The sequence below is a fragment of the Dipodomys spectabilis genome, unplaced genomic scaffold (assembly GCF_019054845.1).
Source record: "Dipodomys spectabilis isolate Male_0828 unplaced genomic scaffold, ASM1905484v1 ptg000095l, whole genome shotgun sequence".
Taxonomy (NCBI): domain Eukaryota; kingdom Metazoa; phylum Chordata; class Mammalia; order Rodentia; family Heteromyidae; genus Dipodomys; species Dipodomys spectabilis.
Window position 1 is genome coordinate 49,897,606 of NW_024870772.1, and position 26,804 is coordinate 49,924,409.

The window sequence follows — 26,804 nt, forward strand, 5'->3', positions numbered from 1 at the left end:
GAATTGAACCCAGGGAGGCCCTCATGTCTGCAAGGCAAGCATTCTACAACTGAGCCACCTTCCCAGCCCCCAAACCTGGCATTTATAATATAAAGTCATTAAAAATACAAGCACACTAGTGGCATGGACAAAGGCCTAAAATTTAAGTGTAATCAAATGCATTTTGTTGATGAGACAAGATTACATTTTGATAAACAACATAGTACTGAATTTTGAAGCTGGAATGTCCAGAGCCCATATGAAAATTGCAAAGCCACCACTCCTGAATTAGCATCTTACCAAGCCGTTAAATACAAATAAAATACCAAAAGGAGTTTATTATAAAAGTTTCATACATAAAAGCTCAGGATTACTGACTTTACAATCTCATCCTGGTGAAGTACAAAACAGCATGATTAAGGATCAGCTACTTCAATACTTCTCAAAACAAACACAAGTCTTAAAAAAAATACTGTCAATCCTAAAATGTTAACAGGCATATGCTTTGAGTTTATAAATCTTACCAGTAAGAAACCTTAGCCCTAAACACACACATGGCTTTGCATTACTTCTGTGAAGTTAATACCCTCCTCAAAAATTATGATCTTAACGGTTACTTTCATTCCATAAATTCATTGCCTAACTACATTTTTCAAAAACTTATAGTGACTAATATCTTAAGCATAGTACAACTTCAGTCTAAAGGTAATATGTATGACTTAACCTGGTATACCCTTTAAAAATCTGGACATAATTGTGCTAGTCTAGCTCTGATCATAGATTTCATGCTGTAATCTTTAAGTGGTAAAATCTGTTCTCAGCAAGACCTTTAGAACCAGTTCCCAGAATACAGCTGTTTGTCCACTTTCAATGTGTGGGGGCCAAGAGCATCCCCTAATTAGCCTAGAAATGGTGTCACAAGCAGTACTCATGGGACTCACAAAACCCAACTTGGAGTTCATGGACAACGAGCCAATTTCAGTTAGAACTAAGGCGTCTCTTAAAAGTTCTGGAATGTAGGGCTGGGAAGTTGGCTCAGTGGTAGAGCGCTTGCCTTGCATGCCTGAGGCCCTGGGTTCGATTCCTCAGCACCACATAAGCAAAAAGAAAAATTCTGGAATGTAAGATGGTTTGTGGTACTTCTGCATCAGCACAGTGAATAAACACCTGGCAAGAAGGCTAAGTATGTTGAGAATGTCACATACAACTAGAAACTGACTACCAAACTAAAAATGTTTACTGGTAGCATACACTAAGCAAGGGCTCTACTCCAACCCTCTGAGAAAAGGTCTATGTTGCCTAGGCTGACAAAGTTATGCATGTATACAAGGATTTCCTGCCTCAGGCAGGAAACATAAGATTTTGCATTTTTTTTCATCAAAATGTCACATACACATAAAGACAACCATTGCAGAAAGTAAAAGACCAAATCTATTACAATGTCAACCTCTTACACCAGTAAAACTGGGGTATATTACTGAATTTACTAGCTGTTTTTATTGTTTTCTGATAAATGACAGTGTGAACTAACTTTCAGATACTGTTATATACCAACACAAGCCTGAATTGGAGGTTTGGCTCAAACAACGGGACGCCTGAAGTAGTACATCTGCCTAGCAAGGCCCTGAGTTCAAACTCAGGTATTGTCCCCCCCACCCCTCCAAAAAAAAGTTATTGTCCCAACAGAAACACGGAAGATTTAATATATTTCTATATATTTATATTTGTTGCAAGTCTACTAAAGTTTAGTTTGCTACTTTAGCTACCCTAGTCTCCATTAGCAGTGGTTAGCCTCTGCTGTCCCCCGACTGACTTCACAATTCAGATTTACATTTTCAATGATAAACTACTTCCCACATAAATTCCTTCAAAAAATAAAAAGTGTGACAGAGTATATTTTGTAAATCATGCAACTTGTTAGATAAGCTTTGGTAAACAGACAAAGAGACTTCAGAAAAACATATTGAAGTGATTTCATTTAAGAAGGTTATTATGTGATGGTTGAAAAGGAGTATCAACATTAATATCACTGAAATAAGCGTGACTATAGCAATATTTAAAATCTTAAAAAGCTCAATCTCCTTTTCATCTTTCTCAGGCCAGGAACAGGGCACCCTTCTTGAAGAAATCTTCATTTCAGGAATAAAAGCTCTCTTAATTTTTCCTATTTCCGTTCTGCTCCATTCTTCTTTTAATACTTTGCTTACCCGAGGTTGAATTTCAACAGGTTGGACATCAGGAAGTGGTCTTTCTTTTAGCATCTGCACACGCTGGCGAACATCATCAATTTTTTCTAGAAATTTAAGTGGAGATTCTTCTTGTAAAGATGTGGTCATGGTAACCAATTCAAGCTGCTGCTCTCGTATTTCCTTCAGTCTTTCAATCTGTGGAGTATATTCTTGACTCATCATATTGCCAACATCACAGAGAGCAGTTAGGAAGTTCTTCTTTTTCTGTTCTAATGTATCAGTAAGCTCCTTAAAATACTGGAGAACAATTTCCTTGTCGCCTTGGACCATTTTCTCTGAATGAGATTTCTGTTCTTCTAGCTTTTCGATAAGACGAGTAATATCTGTCCAGTGTGCATCAGTAAGTTGTTTAAGCAATCTTCTTGGTGTGTCTTTTTCTTTCAGATAGGCACTCTGAAGGTCATCTATAGGATGACCATGATGTTGACCTATAGTTAGGCAATGACCACAAACTAATTTTTTATCCAGAAGACAATAAACATTCAATGGTTGCCTATAGTGTTCAGGGCAGGTGACAATATCTGGATGCTCTTCCTGCTGATACTTTTCAATGATAGCCCTTAATGCAAAATTAACAGGTAAAGATTCAATACCACTTGGAGCAATTTCAATAATACTTCTGCAGTTAGGACACTTGAGTGGAATTCGCAAAGGTCTCCATATATAAAAATTACCAGATGCCTGAAGAACATTTTCCAAACAGTTTCTACAAAATGTATGAGAACATGGTAATACACGAGGATCTTCAAAAATACTGTAACAAATGGGACATGTTAACTCATCCTCAAAATTGTGCATTTCCTGTCAAGAGAAAAAAAAAATTCAGTCTATTCTGCATACTTTATACATTAACATCCAAATTATTAATATACAGTGCTTGTCATCTAAAATTTACTAAGCATTTCTTTTTAAAAAGACATTCAATTAGTCAAAGTTGTTCACAAAGAGTAAGCGATAAAATTCATACCTTTGGGATAAAATTTATACCAAGTAAAATGACTCCAATTAATTTATAATGAAATGCTTCAAATTAACAATTTAAACTTTTTCTATATAATGAGGACTAAAACTTAGTGTTCTTTAAGTTACTTAGTAATTACAATTACTGTATGCAACTTGTTACATGCCAAAATGCTAAAATCCAGACACTGCACATATATAGGTAGTAAGCATTTCATTTATACAATATAACAACTTAGGTTTAGCGACATCATATTCTGTAATTTTTTAAAAAAGCAAATACGTTAGTGCCTCATTGATACTTGTTTTTATAAGCATACATTTGTTAGACATTTCCAAATGTACAAGATGCATTCCAACAATGGCTCTCAATCGTTGGTGTGTGTGTGTGTTTAGAAGTATCACACATTCAGCTTGTTGTTCAGCTTTTAGGCTGATGCTCTACCAATTAAGCCGTGTGTGTGTGTGTGTGTGTGTGTTTAGAAGTATCACACATTCAGCTTGTTCAGCTTTTAGGCTGATCTACCAGTGTGTGTGTGTGTGTGTGTTTAGAAGTATCACACATTCAGCTTGTTCAGCTTTTAGGCTGATCTACCAGTGTGTGTGTGTGTGTGTGTGTGTGTGTGTGTGTGTGTGTGTGTGTGTGTGTGTGTGTGTGTGTGTGTGTGTGTGTGTGTGTGTGTGTGTGTGTGTGTGTGTGTGTGTGTGTGTGTGTGTGTGTGTGTGTGTGTGGTGTTTAGAAGTATCACACATTCAGCTTGTTCAGCTTTTAGGCTGATGCTCTACCAATTAAGCCAATCCTCCTGTCCAACTTATTGCTGGTTAATTGGAAAGTCTCAGAACTTTTTGCCTAGAATAGCTTCAAACTGTGTGATCTTCGTATCTCAACTTCCTGAGAAGTTTATAGAACTATAGGCATGAGCTAAAACATCCAACTCATAGTTTCTTAAAGCAAGTTACAGATTTAGTTTCTCTAGAAAGTGAGCATAAATTTCTTACCTGTTTGAGTTGGAAAAAATATCAGAAACTCAGTTTCTGCATAACAATTTTCTTTCTTTTTATTTTCATGGTACTAGACCAAACCCAGAATATTGTATATATATGCTGGCCAAGTGCTCTACCACTTACATATACCCAGACCCAGACCAACAGTGTAACTTGTAATTTTTTTTTTGCCTGTCCTGGAACTTGAACTCAGGGCCTGAGCACTGTCCCTAAGTCCACCACCCCCATCCCAACAGGGTCATGGGGCTTGAACTCTGGGCCAGGGCGCTGTCCCTGTGCTCTTTGGCTCAAGGCCAGTGATCTACCACTTAAGCAACAGTGCCACTTCCAGTTTTCTGGTGCTTAATTGGAGATTATCGTCTCAGAGGCTTTCCTGTCGGGCTGTCTTTGAACCAAAATCCTCGTATCTCAGCCTCCTGAGTAGCTAGGCTTACAGGAGTGAGCTACGGGTACCTGGCTTCCCTGAGCTCTTTGCTCAGTGCTACCACTCATGGCTTTTTCTGTTTATATGGTATTGAGGAATCAACCCCAAGGCTTCATGTATGCTAGGCAAGCACTATACCACTAAGCCACATTACAAGCCTAAATTATTTTTAACTTGAACATTTGGAAGTTAAAAAAAAAAAAAATTCACTAGACTTTGCCATCAAAAAATTAGTTGAAGTCAGGTGCCAGTGGCTCACACCTATAAATCACAGCTACTAAGGAGGCTCAGATCGGAAGAACACGGTTCAAAGCCTTGAGCAAAAGAACTCAAGTTTTCTGGTGGTTAACTGGAGCAGTCTTATGGACTTTCCTGCCCTGGCTCAGATCTCAGCCTGAGAAGCTAGGATTACAGGTGTGAGCCACCGGTGCCCAGACTAACTTCACTTCTAACAAACAAAACCTCAGACATTTTCTGTTGGCTCCTTATCTAAGCATCTACCTTATCCCTCATGTCTCAACATACATGTCTACCTCTGAAGCCACACTCAGACTTCATAATTATAAAAGGCTTGCAGCATTGTTATATGCTAAATTGTACACCTCCTATAAGGCAAAAATTGTACGTAAACTATGGTGTAGTTCTATAATCTAATCACAAAAATTAACCTAGACTAGGCATTCACACCCTATATGCTTGAATGAACAGTTATAAATACACTGTTAATCAGACCAGACTTCAGCTTCTTTTACTTTTCCCTTGGGGAGGGTGGTGGTGCTGGGTTTAAACTCAGAGCTTCTTACCTGCTAAACAGGTTCTCTACCAACTGTAGGCCACACTTCCAGCGCTTTTTCCTCTCTGCATGAGATTGTGTGTATTGGGACTGGGGCTTCCACTCAAGGCCTCTCACTTGGCTTGTTTATGGCTGGCAGTATACAGCCCAGTTCTGGCTTTCTGATGGTTAACTAGAGTTTGTTGTGGCTCTCTTTGAACCATAGTCTTCAGAGCTCATCTTCCTAAATAGCTAAGATTACAGGCATGAGACACACCAGTGCCAAGCTCTCTGGTTACTTTTAAGATACACTCTCCCTTTTTGCCCAGGGCAGCCAAGATTCTCAGCATCCCAAGCAGCGAAGGCTGACAAGCATAAGCCACAGCACCCAAAGATGATAAAATCTTTTTTTTTCCCCCTTAGGAAAAAGCTGCAGGAAAAAGCTGCAACAGGAGATTCTATTCAGACTGGCAATATTCAGTATACCAAATGAGCCACTAATCCTTAACTGTGAAGGATTCAAGGAAACTACAGTAACTGTGCAACAGTCTACAAGATGACAGTCGTGGCAGGTCAATTCAAGTGACTGCATGTTGGGAAACATTTACAACTTTACCCCACACCTACAGTGGGCTCTTAATCTTGTCAAAAAAAAAAAATCATGTTTCTCATAGTATTTCAATAATGTCAGAACAGTGAGGGAACAGACAAGATTGTTGAAGGGAAGAAAACTTAAGCAATGGACCTAGATTTAATAATGCTATTACAGGCAGGCACTGGTGGCTCACACCTGTAATCCTTGATATGCAGGAGGCTGAGATCTGAGGATCATAATTCAAAGCTAGCCTGGGGAGGAAAGTCCATGAGACTCAGCTCCAATTAACCTCCAGAAAACCATGGAGGTCTGGCTCAAAGTGGTAGAGCACTAGCCTAGAGAAGAAAAGGCCAGGCCCTGATTTCAAGCTCCACAACCAGCAAAATAATCATAATCATAGTAATATCACAGCTAGTTAATGTATAAATAGCAAAACTTGACCTAAACAGAATCTAATCTAAAGTTGTAGTCCATACCTATCAAAAAACATTTTCACTGAGAATCAAAAGCTTACTTTTTAGAATGAAAATATTTACAATAATAATGAAAATAATGTCAAGCTGGGCAGTGTAGCTTACACTTGTAAACACAGCTATTTAGAAGGCTAAGACCTGAGGATGGAGGTTCAGACCAGCCTAAGCTGACAAATCCAAGAGACCTTTATCTCTAAACAGCAAAAAGCCAAAACTGGAGGCATAACTCAAGTGGTAAGAGTACCAGCTGTGAGCAAAAAAGCTAAAAGAGAACGCAAGACCCTAGCCAGTACTTGGTTTAAAAAAAAAAAAAAGAAAAGAGCACTGGCAAGTTGGCTCAGTGGTAGAGTACATGCCTTGCATGCATGAGGCCCTGGGTTTGATTCCTCAGCACTACATAATCAGAAAAAAGCCAGAAGTGGCGCTGTGGCTCAAGTGGTAGAGCGCTAGCCTTGAGCTGAGGAGCTGAGGAGCTGAGGGACAGCGCCCAGGCCCAGAGTTCAGCCCCCAGGACCAAACAAAACAAAAAAAGAAAGAAAATGTCATCTCCTAAACTTATATAAAACGGAAGAAAAAAAATTCACAGTCTAAGTTACTACCAAAATATTTTCAATAAAATTTACCCAAAAATTAGGTCACTTCAAGATGCCAGAAATTTAATTATCAACTATTGTCTTGATGATTAAAAATTAAAATGGAAGGTAATCGTAATAAGGGAAGAAAAGTTTGAAAACTATATTTTTTCTTTGAAGAAAGCTGATCTGTATTCAAAAATGAAAACTAGAAAAACCACAGTAAGAGCATATTATTTAGAAAATAGAGAAGTTAATACCAAAACAAATGGTTAAGAGATGAAAGTAATTACTTTTAAAGAGCAGCGTCTGGAGGAGGGAGTGTGAGGGCAAGGATCTGCTGTGTGAAATGTAAGTAGTAGTTTTACTTTTAATCAACATGAATTAAAATATAAGACGTTAAAGGAAAATAATCCTACTGGGTGCAGCAGTGCAGTACCCAGGAAACTCAGGCAGCAGGATACAAGTTGAAGGTCAGAGTGACTACACAGCAAGATCCTGTCTCTAAAGAAAAGCAGAGAAAAAGAGGAAAACAAGAACATTATGGCCTCAGGATTTGCTGGTTACCATAATTTCCCAAGAAGATGTACAACAAAAGATAGACAGATAGATAAAAACAAGCTTGGAGTCAGGCACGGGTGGCTCATGTCTTTCATCTTAGCTCCTACTCAGGATACTAAGATTTGAGGATTGTGGTTTGAAGCTAGCCTGAACAGGAAAGTCGGTCACTCATCTCTAATTAACCAGCAAAATGCCAGAAGTGAAGCTGTGGCTCAAGTGGTAGAGCACTAGCCTTAAGTGAAAAATCTCAGTGACAACTCGCAGGCCCTGAGTTCAAGCCCCAGAATTGACACCAAAAGAAAAAGAGAAAGAAATCTGATGGAGTCAGGAGCCAGTGGCTCATGTCTGTAATCCTAGCTGAGATCTGAGGATTGAGGTTTGAAGCCAGTCCAGGCAGAAAAGTCCCCATGAGACTCTTCTCTCCAAGTAACCACTCAAAAACTGGAAGTGGAGCTGTGGCTCAAAGTTGGTGGGGTGCTAGTCTTGAACAAGAGCTTATAGACAGCACCCAGGCTCTGAGTTCAAGCCCCACCACAACCAACACACACACACAAATCTGTTTTGAAAAGTTTAAGCTGCATACCCATGGCTCACACCTATAATCCTAGCTAATAGAAGGCTGAGATGTGACCATTGTAGTTGGAAGCCAGCCAGTGCAGGAAAGTCCATGAGACTCTGGAAGTGGCACTGTGGTTCAAAATTTAGTGGTAGAGTACTTGCCTTGCATGCATGAGGCCCTGGGTTCAATTCCTCAGCACCACCTAAGCAGAAAAAGATGGAAGTGGCACTGTGGCTCAAGTGGTAGCTAGCTTTGAGCTGAAGAGCTGAGGAACATCGCCCAGAGTTCAGGCCCCACAACCAACCAAAAAAAAAGTTCTAGCCTTGAGTAAAAGAGCTCAAAGACAGTACCCAGGCCCTGACTGACCCCCTCCCCCCCCAAAAAAAAGAGGAAAGAAAGGCAAGAAGCGTCTCCAGTGATTTCTTTCAAATGGTCAACAATTCCTTGTACCAGAACACAAATATAGAAAGTTTACAGATATTAAAAATAATATTACACGATTCCAAAGTATGAAGTGTATGGTGGTGAGCACAAGTAACCTTCCAAAACCTAGCACACTATAACCTACCAAAACCTAACAATACAACACACTAAAAATAGACAAAAAAGGGGCTGGGAAGGTGGCTCAGTGGTAGAGTGCTTGCCTTGCATGCATGAGGCCCTGGGTTCGATTCCTCAGCACCACATAAGCAGAAAAAAGCCAGAAGTGGTGCTGTGGCTCAAGTGGTAGAGTGCTAGCCTTGAGCTGAAGAGCTGAGGGACAGCACCCAGGCCCAGAGTTCAAGGCCCATGACTGGGGGAAAAAAAAAAAAATAGACAAAAAAAAAAAAAAAAATGGATACTACAGCCAGGTACCAATGGATCACACCTGTAATCCTACCTACTCAGGATGAGATCTGAAGATTGTGGCTTGAAGCCAACCCAGAAAGTAAATCTAAGAGATTCTTACTGCTAATTAACCAGTTAGAACAAAAAACAACAACAAAAGCCAGAAATGGAAGTTTGGTTCAAGAGGTAGAGCACTAGTCAGGAGCAGAAAAGCCATGAGAGGAGGTCTGGAGCTCAAGCACCAGTATCCACACAAAAGTTAATTAATAAGGTACTAAGGGAAAACCTTAAAAGAACAATGTTCTACAAAAGTCCAATCCAGGTGAACATTAAAAATACAGTACCAGCCAGGTGCTGGTGGCTCATACCTGTAATCCTAACTCAGGAGGCTGAGGTCTGTCAAAGCCAGCCTGTGACTCATCTCCAAGTAATCACCCAAAAACTGAAATGGAGCTGTGGCTCAAAGTGATAGAACACAAGCCTTGCGCAGAAAAGTGTAGGAACAGCACCCAGGCCCAGAGTTCAAGTCCAACAACAATAAGAAAAAAGAATACTGTACCATAACAATGCTGAGGATACAGTTCAGGGTAGAGTAAGTGTTTAAGCATGATGACAAACAAAACAAAACTAAACTACTCCACAGCTAAGTACGGTTCTTCCTAGAGCAGTTAATTCAGTAACAACAAAAAGTTCATGTAGCCGGGCGCTGGTGGCTCACGCCTGTAATCCTAGCTACTCAGGAGGCTGAGATCTGAGGATCACAGTTCAAAGCCAGACTGGACAGGAAAGTTCATGAGACTCTTATCACCAATAAACCGCTAGAAAACCAGAAGTGGTGCTGTGGCTCAAGTGGTAGAGCACTCACCTTGCGCTGAAGAGCACAAGGACAGCCCCCAAGCCCAGAGTTCAAGCCCCACGACCGACAAAAAAAAAAGTTCATATATAATTTGTTCAATTAGGTCAATAGTGGAAAAAAAGAAACATAAGGCTAAATGATCTAATTATTGCTTAACAAATTTCTTATGGTTTAAGCACTAAAACCAAACATTTTTGAATTTCCAAACTTTTTTTATGAAGTCTTCCAACAAGGGCAAACAAGCATCCCTACTGTCTAATCAAGTAGGTAAGAGATGTTATAGGTGACAGAGAACTAATAAGCAATGCCAAAACTCCCACTACCCATTCTCCATTAGTTCTGATACACTCTTTACCTTTCCTCTCTAAATATGGCTATAAAACATCCATTACACTTTATAATCTCTAAAAATTTGTATTTATACCATGTTTTTTATTTAGATGGCTAGTCACAGGACTTCCAGTGAGTCAGCTATAAACCAAGGAAAACTCAAATGGTGCCACCACCCAGAGTAGAGCTCACCTGTTTGTGGACCAAACTGGTTTTAAAAAAAACAACTATGTTTACTACAATTCAGGACTTAAGAAAAGGGGCTGGGAAGGTGGCTCAGTGGTAGATTGCTTGCCTACCATGCATGAAGCCCTGGGTTCGTTTCTCAGTACCACATAAACAGAAAAAGCCAGAAGTGTTCAAACCCTGGGACCGGCAAACAAAAAAAGACAAGAAATGCTACAACTGTGCTATCTACATACAAAACTTTCAAAATTATCTTTGTCATGATGTATATTTTAAAGAATAAGTTCTAAGCTAGAAGGTGGCTCAGTGGTAGACTGCTTGCCTTGCATGCATGAGGACCTGGGTTCGATTCCTCAGCAACACATAAGCAGAAAAAGGCAGAAGTGGTGCTGTGACTCAAGTGGTAGAGCGTAAGCCTTGAGCTGAGGGACAGTGCCCAGGCCCACAGTTCAAGCGCCACCACCGACAAGAAGAACCAAGGAGAGAGGAGAAAGGAGGACGAGGAGGATGACAAGAAGTTCTATGGTTAGATCTTTCTCTTTATTCCTCAGTAGTTTTCTTTACTTTGATATTGTTTTTCCCCAAAACTAAAAGGGGAACTAAGAATATAAATTAACCAAGAACATATTAAACTAAGATTTTACTGCTTTTATACTTTTCACAGTAGGCCACATTCAATAACATACTTACGGAAAGACAACACCAACACTCTCATTACTGAAAATCAAAATTTCATCTTGCCAGACAAGTTAAACTATGGTATCTTACTTAAGCTCATTAAAAAGAAATACAGACCAAGCCTTAAATGGACAGTGAAATAGAATCCAAGTTGTAGAGCTATGCGTATACGTGTACTGGAATGTACACTATAAAAATCTCAGGAAGGTTCGGTTGGAGTGACTGCCTCCGGGTGGTGTTGATTTTTTCCGCACGGGCTCCTTCCACGCGGTGGTTTATGACTTTACGCACTGACAGCATACACCCTTTTCCAAGAGATTTGTAAATCTTGCATTGTAAATCTACTGAAATCTGACTTCCTATCCGATCCCTATCCCAGATCTTACCTTTTTTTGTCGATTTCCTGGTTTGGATACTGAATATCCTTTATCTCCAGCTTTTCCTGATTCTTTTATTCTTTTCCTGAAATTAAAATATTTTTCTTTAATGCTCCAACCTGACTTTCCAAAAAAAAAAAACTTCTTTAAAACCATGTCATAAAAGTAACATTAATGACCCTGTCCCGGGACGGCTGGTTATTCGCGCGTCCCAGTCTTACGGAAAATGACCGGTTGGCGACACCGTTCCTGAAGAGGGTTCTCCGGCTACCTTCAAATCCCGACCCCTGGCCCTTTACACACCGGGGCGACGGGTGCCCCGCGACGGGGCCGGGGCTGAGGCCGGGCGCTCGGCACAACTCGGCGAGACCGCGGGAACCTGGCGAGGCAGGCGGCCCCGCGGACAGGGCCGGCTCGGGCTCGGACGCAGACCGGGCCCCGGCCCCGGAGCGCCCCCGCGCCGGCCCCGCTCCCGGCTCGGACCCGGACCCGGACCCAGAGCGCTCCCCGCGCCCGCCCTGCTCGCGGCTCGGAACCGGACCGCCCTCCGCGCCGACCCCGCTCAAAACCCGGACCCGGAGCGCCCCCCACGCCGGCCCCGCTCCCGGCTCGGACCCGGACCCGGAGCGCCCCCCGCGCCGGCCCCGCTCCCGACTCGGACCCGGACCCGGAGCGCCCCCCACGCCGGCCCCGCTCCCGGCTCGGACCCGGACCCGGACCCAGAGCGCTCCCCGCGCCGGCCCCGCTCCCGGCTCGGACCCGGACCGCCCCCCGCGCCGGCCCGCTCCCGGCTCGGACCCGGACCCGGAGCGCCCCCCACGCCGGCCCCTCCCGGAGCGCCCCCCGCGCCGGCCCCGCTCCCGGAGTGACCCCGCGCCGGCCCCGCTCCCGGCTCGGACCCGGACCCGGAGCGCCCCCCGCGCCGGCCCCTCCCGGAGCGCCCCCCGCGCCGGCCCCGCTCCCGGAGTGACCCCGCGCCGGCCCCGCTCCCGGAGTGACCCCGCGCCGGCCCCGCTCCCGGCTCGGCCCCATCGCGCCCCCCGCGCCGGCTCCATCGCTCCCTGAGGAGCGGTTGCCCCACGCGCGCCCCGGTCCGCAGCGAGCTCGGCCGCGGGGACCCGCGCCTGCCCAGCCCGCACCCCTGAAACTCAGACCCCCCCCCCAGCCGCGACGGAGAGCTTGTGGAGTGCGGTCCCGCCGCCCCCCGAGCCCCGGTCCCTCCGGGGTCCCGAGCCCGCGGAGACGCGGCGGGAGCGCGGGTCCCGGAGCCCGACCGCCCCTCGGGGCGCCCACCCGCCGCGCCCCCGGACTGCCGGCCGCCGCCGGGGCGCCGGGAGGCGCGGTGCCGCCGCTCGGGGCCGGCGAGGCGGCCGCGGACTCACCGCGACGAGGCGGACGAGCGGGAAGCGCGCGGCCCGGGCGCGGCGGGATCCGGAGCGGGCTCCAGGGCGGCGCGCAGGCGGCGGCGGAGGGCGGCGGGGCGCCCCCGGCTCCTCCCTCCGAGAGACTCCAGGTGTCCGCTGGGGCGGGGCCGAGCCGCCTCGCCGCGCAGGCGCAGTCTGCAAGCGACGTTCAACCGCGCCGCGCCCGCCAAAGGGACGCTGCGCGGGGCCGCGGTTTGAAAGTAAACGGCCGCGGGCGGGGCGGGGCGGGGGAGTGCTCCCCGCGCCTGCGCACTGGGCGCGATCCGGCCTGTGGGAGCGGTGTGCGCTGAGAGCGTCCGGAGAGGCGGGGCCGAGGGGCTGCGCGCGCGGGAAGGCCGGCGGTTTATGCGGGCCGCCGCGCGGTGGGAACGTCGATGACCGGGGACCCACCCCCACCCCGGGGACCCACCCCCACCCCGGTCTAGCGCGGCGACCGCCGTTGTGACCTCACAGCAGCGGGGCGGGGCGTCTGCGGTTCAGGAGACTGGGATCTAAGGATCGCGGTTCGAAGCCAGCCCGGGCAGGAACGTCCCTGAGACTTATCTGCAATAAACCACCAGAAAACCGGAAGTGGCGCTGTAGCTCAAGTGGTAGAGAGCTAGCCTTGAGCTAAAGAGCTGAGGGACAGCACCCAGGCCCCGGGTTCAAGCCCCACGTCCAACAACAACAAAAAGAGATTGCAAGAAACATTTTTAGAGGAAAAACTTCAACCGTGTCGATGTTGCCCTAGACCAGATTTGAGCCCAAATTTGTACCTTAGTACACAGTACAGAGGGAAATTCTTTCTGCCCACCCCTTCTCAGCTATTCTTTTTTGGAAGCAAACTGGAAGACTACAAGGACATTTAAGTCCAAAATGACCAGAAATATCCTTGGAGTGGTCCAACTGGTTTCCTCTCCATTTACTATCCACCGTTGGGAATCACTTTAGGCCAGGCACCAGGAGTCACACTGTTATACCGAAATTCGGGGACCCCCAGAAGACCACCAGAGACCAAGATCAATGTAGGCAACAAAGAGCCGGTTTATTGCAAGCTCGAGCTTGGTTCTCTGCGCCCATGGTAACCGGTGACGCTAAGAGGCCCTGAGCATAGAATCAGGGCAGTTTTTATAGTATTGGACAAACAACTTTAAGGAACTTTTACATAAGAAATTACATGATTGGTTAACATTTACATTTAAAGCAAGCTAAACTGGGCAAATAATGATTGGTTGACCTTTACAAAAAAATGTCCTTGGTCCATAGCTTGACCGAAAAAGGTTACGAGTCACACCCAGACCAGCAGAATGCATGGCACGTCTCACCCCGGGCTCTGAAGAATGGGTTAGTTAGAAACTCTTAGTCCTAGGTGGCTGAGGGGCAACACCACTTTGGGGCGTTACCTGCCTTAAGCAAACGCCATCTATGGCTCCAAGAATTGTGCATGGCTTTCTGTCATAAATTCCTAGCATTGGAGCTAAAGTGGATCACAAGTCGTCGCAGAACTGAGATGGAGTGTTAAACAAAAATGGAGTTGCTTAGGTTTCTTAAAACATTATATTTCTTCCCTAGGGCCTTACTGCCTAGGCCTTTGGGAGAGGCTTTGCAGCTGTGGGAATAATTCTGAGGACTTTGCCCCCTTGGGTCAGGGCTATAAACCCTTTGAAGTCTTTTACTAAGCAACTCTAGGCTCCCAGGCTGACATTCCACTACTGAGTAACTAAAACCAGTCACAGTTAAAATCATACAAAAGCCATACAATCATCTAGCACAAAGCAATTCATACAGAAGCAAAAATGGCTGTTAGGTGCTGTCATATATATATATATATATATATATATATATATATATATATATATATATATAAAAATGTTTTTTTTTACGTTCTTCAACGCCTAAGATCCTATCTATCCAGGAGTCTGAGACCTGGAGGATAGAGGTCTGAAGCAGGCCTGGGCAGAAAAGTCCATCTCCAGTTAGCCAGCAAAAAAAATGCCTGACTGGAACTGTGGGGAGACAGCTATGAGTGAAAAAGCCGAGAGAGTGTGCAGTCAGTCCTGCACGGTCGCAAAAAGCACACAAAATAGGCAATAACGGATTCACAGAAGAGCATGCACGTTTTGTTTCTTTTAGATGTGCAGGGCGATCTTTAGAATAAAACTCAAACGACTGACAACAGCATGATGCTTTTATGTGGTTGAGATAACAAACATATGCCGCTGTGTAGGAACAAGAGAAAAACAGGTACCTGTCAGGGATGGTACGGATCATTCGGATGGATGGAAGCAGGTGGAAGAAAAGGGTTGTTTCAGTTATTCATTGCAAGTCCACTGCCAAGTGTGTGGTTATCACGGCTCTTTTCTGGCTTTGGTATGCGAAGGTCAGGCATCCCAAAAGAGTCTTTATGTCTTGTTGAATGTAGGGCAAATGGCCCCAGCTGAAGTTACATTTAGTGCCTAGTTTCACTCTGAAATAGCATCAGTTTGGCTTGGGTTGGTGCATCTTTATTGACACTATCAAAAAATACAGATAGCTTAACGTCGCTCATCTCATCTTGTTTTTTACCTCAGAGAATCATGTTATAAACAGTGATGTGTGTCTTTGTGACAGGACATTTTGTTTGGGTTTGCTTTGTTGATTTCACTGATAGAATTCACCGGCTTCCAATAGTCACATAAGCCATATAACCATAAGTCTTTCTGCCACCTGCTAGGGGGTTGGGCCAAAGCTTAACAATTCCCTTATTCCTTTTTTTTTTTTGGTCAGTCCTGGGGCTTGAACTCAGGGCCTGTACTCTGTCCCTGAGCTCTTTTGCTGAAGGCTAGTGCTCTACCGTTGAGCCATAGCACCACTTCCAGTTTTCTGATCATTCGTTGGAGATCAGAGTCTCAGTGACTTTCCTGCCCAAGGCCAACTTCCAACAGTGATCTCCAAACCTCAGCCTCCTGAGTAACTAAGATTACAGGTGTGAGCCACCAACACCCAGCATGATTCGCATCTTTCCAGGCCAAATAAATTACTTTTCTTCAACTGACTTCTGTATTTGAAATTTGAGCTGCAGTTTCAAGAGACAAGATGACAAATGAACAGCAAGTGTGAGCTCCACCTGGCTGAGGGCCACAGAGAACAGGGAGGTTTGAGAAGAGTGGTAGGGAAGGTGTGCGGTGTTTTGAGGATGGGGCGGCCTCTCCTGGAAAGATCGATTCAGTCCTCTTAATGTCTGCACTCCACCTCAAGCTGAGAGGCAGGGCCTGGGAGACTGGTGTTTACTAAACGTGTGGGGAAATCTAAGAGGTGGAGAGTGGCTACAGCATGCCAAGCGTTGGGGGTGGTTGTGGGAGGAGTAGAGAGGAGATCATGAGGAATGAGGTGGCCCACCTCCCTTTCCCGTGTCTGTGACACTGACAGTTCTGAAAGGCGACTGGGGTTTTGCCACTTCTTGAAATGGCCCTAGGTCTTGGCTTTAGCAAATAGGGACCAGAAAAGCCAGGCGTCTGCTGGGGCTTCCAAAGTCAGGCAAGAACTTTCCCCCACAGAGTGAACTTTGAAAGCACAGTGGAAACACAAAATTAAACCCACTATGTCATTGATGGGTTCTTCAAACCGCCAGTTACACTGTGTTGAAAACAAGTCATCGTTTCAACCACCTGTCAGCAGACAATGGGACATCTATGAGTTGAGCACAAAAAGATACTGTTCCAATGAGTCAATGTTGGCACAGACGGGCCTCATCTTGTGATGGGTTCAGTAGGCCCTCACTGTTCACCACTCCCCCACATCGCCTCTCCTCCTCCCTGCTTCTGATTGTGCTGTCTCCCAAGCAATACACAATCTATTCACTTTTTGTTTGCCAGTCCTGGGCTTGAACTTCTAGGCCTGGATGCTGTTCCTGAGTCTCTTGGTGCTCAAGGCTAGCGCTTTACTACTTGAGTTACAGCCCCACTGCTGGCTTTTTCTGAGTAGATAAGTATTGGAGACAAGAGTCTTATGGACATTCCTGCCCGGTCTGGCTTTGAACCATGATCCTCAGATGTCAGCCTCCTCTGAGTAGCTAGGATTACAGGTGACAAGACCAGGTTGGTTTTCTTGTAAAAATGAATGAGAGGGCTGGGAAGTTGGCTCAGTGGTAGAGCGCTTGCCTTGCATGCTTGAGGCCCCAGGTTCGATTCCTTAGCACCACATAAGCAAAAAGAAAAAAGCCGGAAGTGGTGCTGTGCCTCAAGTGGTAGAGCGCTAGCCTTGAGCTGAAGAGCTAAGGGACAGCACCCAGGCCCAGAGTTCAGGCCCCACGACTGGACCCCAAAAACGAAAAACAAAACAAAAAAGAAAATGAATGAGGGTTCTTTAAGAGCAATACTGGTATCACCTAAACAGACATTATGCTTTTTTTTGTTGTTGTTGTAGGGGCTGAACTCTCGGCCTGGGCGCTGTCCCTCAGCTCTTCAGCTCAAGGCTTGCGCCCTACCACTTGAGCCACAGCGCCACTTCTGGCTTTTTTCTTCTTATGTGTTACTGAGGAATCGAACCCAGAGCCTCATGCATGCGAGGCAAGCACTCTACCACTGAGCCACCTTCCCAGCCACTGTGCTTTTTATCCCCCACCACATAGACAAGTCATCAAAAAGATGCTGCTCACTTGGTATGTTTATAATCTTCCCATTTCAGTAAGACCTACATAGCTGTAAGAACATTGAAAACACCTATGTACAGGAAGACTGGAAGAATAGCCAAGGTGTGGGGAGCTGGGTGTGGGGGGACATACCTGTAGTTCCTGCAGCTGGGGAGGCTGAGGTGAGAGGATTAGGGGGACCAGCTTGTGTAACATAGCAAGTCACTGCTTCAAAAAATAAATAGAAGCTGGGTGCCGGTGGCTCACGCCTGTAATCTTAGCTACTCAGGAGGCTGAGATCTGAGGATCACGGTTCAAAGCCAGTCCAGGCTTTGAGACTCTTTCCTCCAATTAACCACCAGAAAACCGGAAGTGGCGCTGTGGCTCAAGTGGTAGAGCGCTAGCCTTGAGCTGAAGAGCACAGGGACAGCATCCAGGCCTAGAGTCCAAGCCCCACAACTGACAAAAAGTAAATACATAAATAGATGATCGATAGGTAAGGAGCAAGGGGTGGAGAGAGGAAAAGGAGAAGAACCTATGAACAATGCTTTAGAATCAGCATGTGAGTTAGCATTTTATCAACAGGTGTAGACATATGTGTTGTTTACACACACTTCCTAGCTGTGCCTGCTGACAAGGACTTAGAAGCAAAGATATCTCCACAGGAATGAGCAGAGCCCATGACCGGATCTCTGTGCTTTATGGGGGAAAAAATTAACCAATTAGGCAATAAAAGTAAATTCTTCTTGAGCATCTTGTAATAGCAGAAAGTAAGTAAGAGATCCAAGCATGATGAGAACAGCTATGGCCTGTGTGTGGAATGCCACTCACATGCCCACCCCCTCCCCACCCCCCCCCACCCCCCCACCCCCGCCTTCACCCCTGCTACTGAAGCTGACGCTTTAAGAGGTGGAGCCTTGCTGGAGGAAGGAGGTCACTAAAGGTACCTTTGAAAGTTATACTTCCTTCCTGGTTCCTGTCTCACCACTTCCTGTCTGCCATGTGGTGCTAGCCTCTGCTGTTGTAATATTGGGCTGGGAATCAGTGGGTCCAAGGACAATGCATGGAACTTTCTGAAAACATGAGCTAACAGAAATTCTTCCTCCTGGAAGTTATGTTGTCACATACCTGACAGGAAAAGGAAATTATTGTGAAAGGATTTAATTGAAGGAGTTAACTAATAACCAAATCTTAGACAATTTGAGCAACTAAACAAATAGAGTAGGATTTGCACCCATGATTCTCTAATGGTATAAATAAATAATTGAATAGTACAAGCAGAAAGGAGGATTCTTCAAAAAATAGAATTTCAAGTAATTAATAAGTGGGTTGGGCTGGGCACCAGTGACTCACACATGTAATCTTAGGAATTCAGAAGGCTGACAGCAGAGCATTAACAGTTCAAAGCCAGCCTAGGCAGGAAAGCCCATGAGACCACACCAAATGAACTCAAATTTAGGGAGCTTATACAAGAACTAGCTGTACCTGCGGCTCAGGCCTATAATCCTAGCTGCTCAGGAGGCTGAGATCTGAGAATTGCAGTTCAAAGCCAGCCCAGGCAGGAAAGCTCATGAAACTCTTATCTCCAATAAATCATTCAAAATCAAAAGTGACCCTGTGGCTCAAGTGGGAGAGCTCTAGCCTTGAGCAGAAGAGCTAAGGGACAGTGTCCAGGCCCTGAGTTCAAGCTCTATGACTGACCAAAAAAAGAAAGAAAGGAAGGAAAGAAAGGAAGGAAGGAAGGGAGAGAGGGAGGGAGGGAGGGAGGGAGGGAAGAAGAAAGAAAGAAAGAACTACCTATATCCTTCAAAAGTCTAGGTCATTAGGAAAGGCTGAGAAACTGCTAGAGAATGCGGACTGAAAGTAATGAAGGACCCTGGATATAATCCTGGAGCAGACCAAAAAAAGTTAACAGTATAAAGGTTTTTTAATAGTATTATACCAGTATTTCCTAATTTTGAGAATCTTACTCACATAAAATATTTACAATGAAGGAAAAGATTGGGTGAGATGTAAAAGCATGATATATGGGAACTTTTAAACTGTGTGTGTACCCAGTGCTAGTGGCTCATGCCTGTAATCCTAGCTACTCCAGAGGCTGGGATATGAGGATCTTGGTTCAAAGCCAGCCTGGGAAGAAAAATCCATGAGACTCTTACCTCCAATTAATTACCAAAAAAGCTGGAAGTCTTCAGCAGAAAAACTAAGGGACAGCACCCAGGCCCTGAGTTCCAGCCCCAGGACTGGCACACACATTTAAAAAAAATGTTTCAACTTATCCAAAAGTCCCAAAAGGTTTTTAAAAAATAGCATCATGGAGAACAGACTGAGGCACCACCTCTGACCCACAAGACGAAGAGCTGGGCTCCATATTCACTCATGTGTATGGATGCTGTATACTAAAGCTTCAGAAGCCATGGCCTTTGAACGTGTATAGTTTATTGTATATTATACAACAATAAAAGGATGAATAACAATATAAAAGGAGTAATTAGTAACAAAGTGTCAAATGCTAAGTCCATTTATGAACTTGTATTTGTTCCCTGCTGAATGTCCCTGTGACTCACCATGCCTCATGTCCTAGAGAGCACATGTGTACACCAGACTTGCCCACCAATGACTACATCTTCTGTTCCTTCACTCCAGAGAAAGACCAAGACCCAAGGGTATCCAGTCTCCAAAATACAGAAATGGAGGTGTGGCCCAAGTGTTACAATGCTAGCCTTAAGTGCAAAAAGCTAAGTGAAAACACAAGGCTCTGAGTTCAAGCCCCAGGACTGGCACAAAACATATAATACATACACACATACATACGTACATGCTTACATACATATGTACATACACACTTGTATATACGTACAACATAGCAACTCAGGAGAGCTGAGACTTTGCCTTGAAATGACTCTAGGTTCAATCCATGAGAGTGGACAAAAGAAAAAAGAAAAAGAAAGCCGTGTGTCAGTGGCTCACACCTGAAATCTTAGCTACTCAGAAGGCTGAGATAGGATCTCAGTTCACAGCTAGCCTGGCAGGAAACTCAGTGAGACTCTTAGATCCAATTAACCACCAAAAAACTGCAAGTGGAACTATGGCTCAAGTGGTAGAGCCCTAGCCTTGAGCAAAAAAAAAAAAAGCTCAGAGATAGTGCCCTGGCCTAGAGTTCACACCCTAGGACTGGCACACACACACACACACACACACACACACACACACACACACACATATGCATGAAAGGAAGACAGAGAACTCTAAAGAAACTAGAACCATGCAAGGCAAAGGATTAAACCATAACTAGCATAATTCAGTGAATGATTCTACAAGCACCTGTTGAGCTTTTTTTTTTTTTTTGGTTGGTCATGGGGCTTGAACTCTGGGCTTGGCACTATCCCTCAGCTCTTCAGCTTAAGGCAAGTGCTCTACCACTTGAGCCACAGCACCACTTCCATGTTGAGCATTTTCATGTTGAGCCTTGAACTAGATACTGACCGAGGAGAGGGACCTTATATTATTATTATTATTATTCCTATATTCTTCCAGTCATCTTCAGAGGTGAAGATATGCCACTAATCTTTCTCCAAGGCCTGGAGTAAGATTTAGAGAACTGGAAGTTAGAATCTTTTGTTGTTGTTGTTGTTAGTTGTGGGGCTTGAACTTGCAGCCTGGGCGATGTCCCTGAGCTCTTTTGGTCAAGGCTAGCTCTCTACCACTTGAACCACAGAGCCACTTCCAGTTTTCTAATGGTTCATTTTATATAAGAGTTTTACAGACTTTCCTGCCAGGGCTGGCTTTAAACCTCGAGCCTCCATATCTCAGCCTCCTCAGCTAGGATTACAGGCGGGAGCCACCAAAGCCCAGCTAGAAGTCAGAATGTCACCATGAAGCCGCTTTCCTTTGTCCTCACCTGTTCCTGGAGTCAGGCCCAGGCAGCTTGATCTCAGGGGCCTCCTATGCAGCATCTTCCAGGAGCTCTCCAAGCCTGCTACAAAACCAAGCACAAAACCCTCCTGCCACCACCTCTCAGCCCACCTTGCTCCTCTCCACCACTTGCCTCTCCTCCCCACCCCACCCCCCACCAACAGCGGTACAAAACCGGTGTTTGTTTTTCTTCCGTAAGGGTCACAGGTTCCTTAGCTCTGCAGCTCAGTATTCCCAGGAGCTGGATGCAGAGTCTTGCCCCAACTGTGGACAGAGTCCAGCTGCAGATGTGATCAGGAAGGGAGGAAGAGGTGGTGCTGACTGTGGCAGCCCTCTGCCTAGGAGAGAAGCTTTTCTAGAAACTTCTCCACATTCTTCTATGCATATGCACTCAGATAGCCTCAGCCCTGAGAGCCATGACCAATAGTTGATTTTTTTTAAGTACATAGATATAAAGTATACCTTTGAAAGGCAATGGAATATAGTGGTGATTTTTAAGCACTCTTTCACTTGATCCACAGTGCCACTTCCAGCTTTTTCTGTTTATGTGGTTCTGAGGAATCAAACCCAGGGCTTCATGCATGTTAGGCAAGCACTCTACCACTGAGCCACCTTCCCAGCCACTCCGTGATTCCTAAAAGAAAGCTGTTTACAATTGTGTTTTGAAGTACACGAGGATTGGAAATGAAGACCTCCCTCTTGCAGGACAGGCATGCCACCCGAGCCGTCTTCCAGTTTGCTCCCAGCCCTGTGAATGAGCCTCACCTGACTTAGGACAATGAAACCAAATGGCAATTTGGACAAGTAAATGTGAAGGCGACTGAAGTAACAACAACAAAAAAAAAGCTGGGCTTGGATGGCTCACGTCAGTAATTCCAGCCACTCAGAAGGCTGAGATCTGAGGATCACAGTTCAAAGCCAGCCCAGGCAGGAAAGACCATGAGACTCTTATCTCCAATAAACCACCAAATATACGGAAATGGTGCTGTGGCTCAAGTGGTAGAGCGCTCGCCTTGAGCTGAAGAGCTCAGGGACAACACTCACACCCAGAGTTCAAGCCCCACAACCGACAAAAAAAAAAAAAAAAAAGGAAGAAAGAAAGAGAAAGAAAGAAAAAAAGAAAATAAAAGAGCAAACTCAGCATTCGTACCTTCTTTGAAGGGGACCTGCGTGTGTGAACTCAAATGTGTGCACTGAGCAGTGTTACCTGCGTGCGCGAACTCAAACGTGTGCACTGCACCATGTTAACCAGAGTTGAGCGGGACCCAACTCCCACCCCGTCCTTGCCCTCAGTCAGTTGCCCTGTGTATGTGAAGGGAGGCTGTCGCCTGCATCTACTCTGCGCCCACACAGCCGCATGCACCCCAAGCTTCTGTTGGTGCTTGTAAAAATAGACCCATTACAAGACAGGTTAGTTCAGTCCAACTTCAAATACATACTTCACCATGACGGGCACTGCTGAGAGTCAATACAGCCATGTTTTGTTTCTATCCCCATCTTCATTATAACACTGTTATCTTTTCCCCTCCTTACCAAGGGGAAAAAACCAGAGACTCATGAAAGAGCTGGAAACTAACGTATCCAATAAAATCTGCTTACTAAAAGTATCTTCTGATTGAAAAAGTGAATGGAACTACCTTTGCTCTTTTACTGGTGCGTCAGTGTGGTTGGGAAAAAAACCCTTTCAGCCCAAATGGCTCCTTCACTGAAAGAGATGAACAGAACTTTAAAATCAGCATGACCTACTTCAAGGAAGCTCAGTAGGAAAGTAAGGTGAATGAACTACAAATGGAGCTCTCTGAAATAAAAGAAGTAAGTCCTGGGGCGATGTGCACGTGGAGTGCCAGCTCCCCGAACCCCAATGGATGCCGAGGAAGGATGATGGAGAGTTTCAGGCCAGTCTGGGTTACAACGGAGACCCTCCCTTCTCAGATAGAAAGAAGGGAGAGAAGGAAGAAGAGAGGGAGGGAAGAAGGGAGGGAAAGAAGGAAGAAAGAAAGGGAAGGAGGGAAGGAGGGAGAAAGGAAGGAAGGTAGGTTTCAATGGTCTCTGTATTTGTTTAACTGAATGGTTTATCTTCTCTATGAATGGAATAAAGGCAATTTGCCGTGTGTGTGTGTGTGTGTGTGTGTGTGTGTGTGTGTGTGTGTGAGTGTGTGTGTGTGTGTGTGTGTGTGTGTGTGTGCATGCCAATCCTGAGGTTTTGTTTTGTTTTGCTGGTTGTGGGGCTTGAACTCTGGGCCTGGACGCTGTCCCTCAGCTCTTCAGCTCAAGACTAGCCATCTACCACTTGAGCCACAAAGCCACTTCCGGCTTTTTATGCTTATGTGGTGCTGAGGAATCAAACCCAGGGCCTCATGCATGCAAGGCAAGTACTCTACCACTGAGCCACCTTCCCAGCCTCGCAGTCCTGAGGTTTGAACTCAGGGCCTGGGTGCTGTCCCTGAACTTCTTTGCTCAAAGCTAATGCTCTACCACGGGAGCTACTGCTCCATTTCTGGCTTTCTGGTGGTTCATGGGCGGATCTGTGTCTTATGGACTTTCTTAGCCAGGCTGGCTTTGCATATCCTCAGCTTCCTGAGTATCTGGGATCACAGGTGTGGATCACAAGCATAAACCACAGGTGCCCAACGCAATTTACCTTCAATTTCTATTTCAAGTAGTCATATAAAGTTTTCCGGCCCACAATTATGAGTACAATGCATCCTGATCTTCTAGTACTCTTTTTTTTTTTGGGAGGGGGGGAGTCCGGTTCTGGGTCTGGGTGCTGTCCCTCAGCTCTTCAGCTCAAGGCTAGTGCTCTACCACTTGAGCCACAGCGCCACTTCCGGCCTTTTTTTTCTTTTTGCTTATGTGGTGCTGAGGAATCGAACCCAGGGCCTCATGCATGCAAGGCAAGCAGTCTACCACTGAGCCACCTTCCCAGCCCCTTCTAGTACTCTTATAAATCATAGCTTCACTTTCACACACCCTCCACACTCTCCATATACATGTGTGTGCATGTGCACTCGTGGACACACACAGAACTCTTACTTATACTGTCTCCTACCCTTGCTCTCCATCCCTGAGTTCCTAGTTACCTGCTCACACCTGCCAACTAGATGACTTGCCCTCATTGGTGGGTTTTTGTTTCTGTTTTGGGCTTTCTAGGTTTGGTTTTGTTTGCTTGTCTACTTTTTCTTTCCCTTTTCTCTCTCTCTTTAAGCATCAGCCAGGACTGTTAGACAAGCAAACCCTTCAAGCTCTACCGAGGCCTAGTGAGTAAGAAACGCTTGGTTGGTGCAGTGATGTGTTGTTTTACAGAGGCTCTGATGCTTGTAAGGTTCAAACCCATCAGCACTAATGCCCAGGTTGAGGCTGTACCCCACATCTATGTCTGACAGGGATCTGACAAACCAAGGCCCTCTCCAATGAAAGAATCCACCTTTACCTCACTTTATCAGTCACTACGACCTATCAGAGTCTGGCTTTTCTTCCCTTTTTCTCTGAGCTGAGTGGTTCCCTTCCTTGGTATACACACGGGGGCGGAGCCAAGGGCGTGGCCACATCCTCAGCCCAGCCTGGGTGTGTCCAGCCTGGGGACCCCTGATAGGCAGGAAGCCATGATAGGAGACTTAAGTCTGCATGTAAACTTGGGGTGCACAGAACTAACACACACATAGCAGCCATTGAAAAGAGAGGCTGAAAGGCTGAGATAAAATAAAGGCACTCCTAGAACACTGGCAGCAGGAACTAGCATCAAGCTTCGAGTGCTTTCAGGGTTGCCTAGGAGAATCTGGAAAGCAGCGTCCCAAGCCCCACGGCCACCCTGCTTCTGAAGATGACAGGCGATGGTGCTCTACCACCTGATTCATGGCTCCACTCCCAGCTTTTTGGTGGCTGGTTGGAGATCGGAGTCTCACGGACTTTTTCCTGCCTACATTGGCTTTGAATTGTGATCCTCAGAGCTCAGCCTTCTGAGTAGCTGGAATTACAGGTGTGAGCCACTGATGCCTGGCTACTACATGCATTTCTGTTGGCCACCTTACTCCCTGACCTTAGCGCTTCGGTTGCTAGCTGTGCTGAAGAGTCTTGAGTCTCTGTAGTTCAGGCTTCCTTCTCTACTCCTGAGCTGTACATTCACCTGCCTAGTGGACATCAGGTCCAGGTACTTCTTCGTTACCATGTCCTAACCCATAGTCTCCCCCCACAAACCTACCTACCCTGCCTCAGTGGACGACGGACACTCCCCCATTTCCAGTTGCTCAAGACTAAGGATCTCCTAAGGGTACCTTCCCTCCACCACCTACAACTGGTAACTCACTAAATCCAGAAGCAGGTCCTGGTCTCGTGATCGGGTCAACATGATTCTCACTTGGATTCCCCATCCAACCACTTCCCCCATGGGCAGTTTGCTGTTCTCCAAGACAGTGCTTTCTTGTCTGTTTCTCATTGTAGCACACACAAAAAAGCAGCACAGAGCTGGGAAGGTGGCTTAGTGGTAGAGTGCTTGCCTAGCATGCATGAAGCCCTGGGTTTGATTCCTCAGTACCATTCAAACAGTAAACGCCAGAAGTGGTACTGTGGCTCAAGTGGTAGAGTGCTAGCCTTAAGCAAAAGAAGCTCAGGGACAGTGCCCAGGCCCTGAGTTCCATCCCCAGGACTGGCAAAAAAAAAAAAAAAAAGTGTACAACTGTTAGGCACTTGTGGCTACTATCTGTAATCCCAGCAACCCAGGAGGCTGAGATCTGAGGATCATGGTGCAAAGCAGTCCAGATAAGAAACTCTGTGAGATTCTTATCTCCAATTAACCAGGAAAAATCTAGAAATAGGGATGTGGCTCAAGTAGTAGAACCCCAGACTTGAGTGAGTGCATGGCCCTGAGTTCAAGCCCTAGTACTAGCACAAAAAGAAAAAAAAAGACTACTTCTTGTCTGGCACACCAGAATAAGAGGCTGCTGGGAAGGCCTCCAGGGTCGGCCTGCTGCCCCAGAGCCTCCACTGCTCACTCTGCCCTAATGTTCTTCCCCCTTCCACAGTCAGGGTTTGCGGGGAGCCGGGGCGAACGCCATTACAGGATGGCGCCCACTTCCTTGCAGCTTGGAGGTAAACAACTCCATATTAGGCAGTACTTGGCGGGACTGTGGGTCCCGGGCTTTGCGCATGCGCGAGCCACGTAGCGTCCCCAGCCAATCCCGTGGCACCTGGTGACGGCGAAAGGCAGACGACCAATGATAGAACGACCCGTGTTCCTGTTCCCTATATAAGCGGCCACGTTTCTGTACACGGGGTCTCTCGCTTAAGCTCTCCCATCAACGCAAAGGCTCTCCAATAAAGTGTGATCTGAGAAGACTCCTGGTGTGGTGGTCGTTCTTCCTCGCTGGCCGAGAAGGCGTTTGCCGCAAGGGTTGACTTGGTTGTCTACCTGCTGGAGACAGAACCCAGCACCTTGCCCATGCTAGGTAAGCACTCTGGCTCTGAGCCGTCCCTCCCA

At 45.9% G+C, this 26,804-nt stretch overlaps 1 protein-coding gene across 1 annotated transcript; it reads right to left on the reverse strand.

Annotated features, from left to right (window-relative positions):
- Positions 1–291: 291 nt before the first annotated feature.
- Positions 292–12,845, reverse strand: Trim59 (tripartite motif containing 59). The gene is made up of 3 exons (XM_042685787.1): positions 12,787–12,845; positions 11,414–11,489; positions 292–3,029 (listed from the first exon to the last, which is right to left on the reverse strand). Exon 3 carries the CDS (start codon positions 3,024–3,026, stop codon positions 1,815–1,817), a length of 1,212 nt encoding a protein of 403 aa, XP_042541721.1. The 5' UTR covers positions 3,027–3,029; positions 11,414–11,489; positions 12,787–12,845; the 3' UTR covers positions 292–1,814.
- Between the last annotated feature and the right edge of the window lie 13,959 nt (positions 12,846–26,804).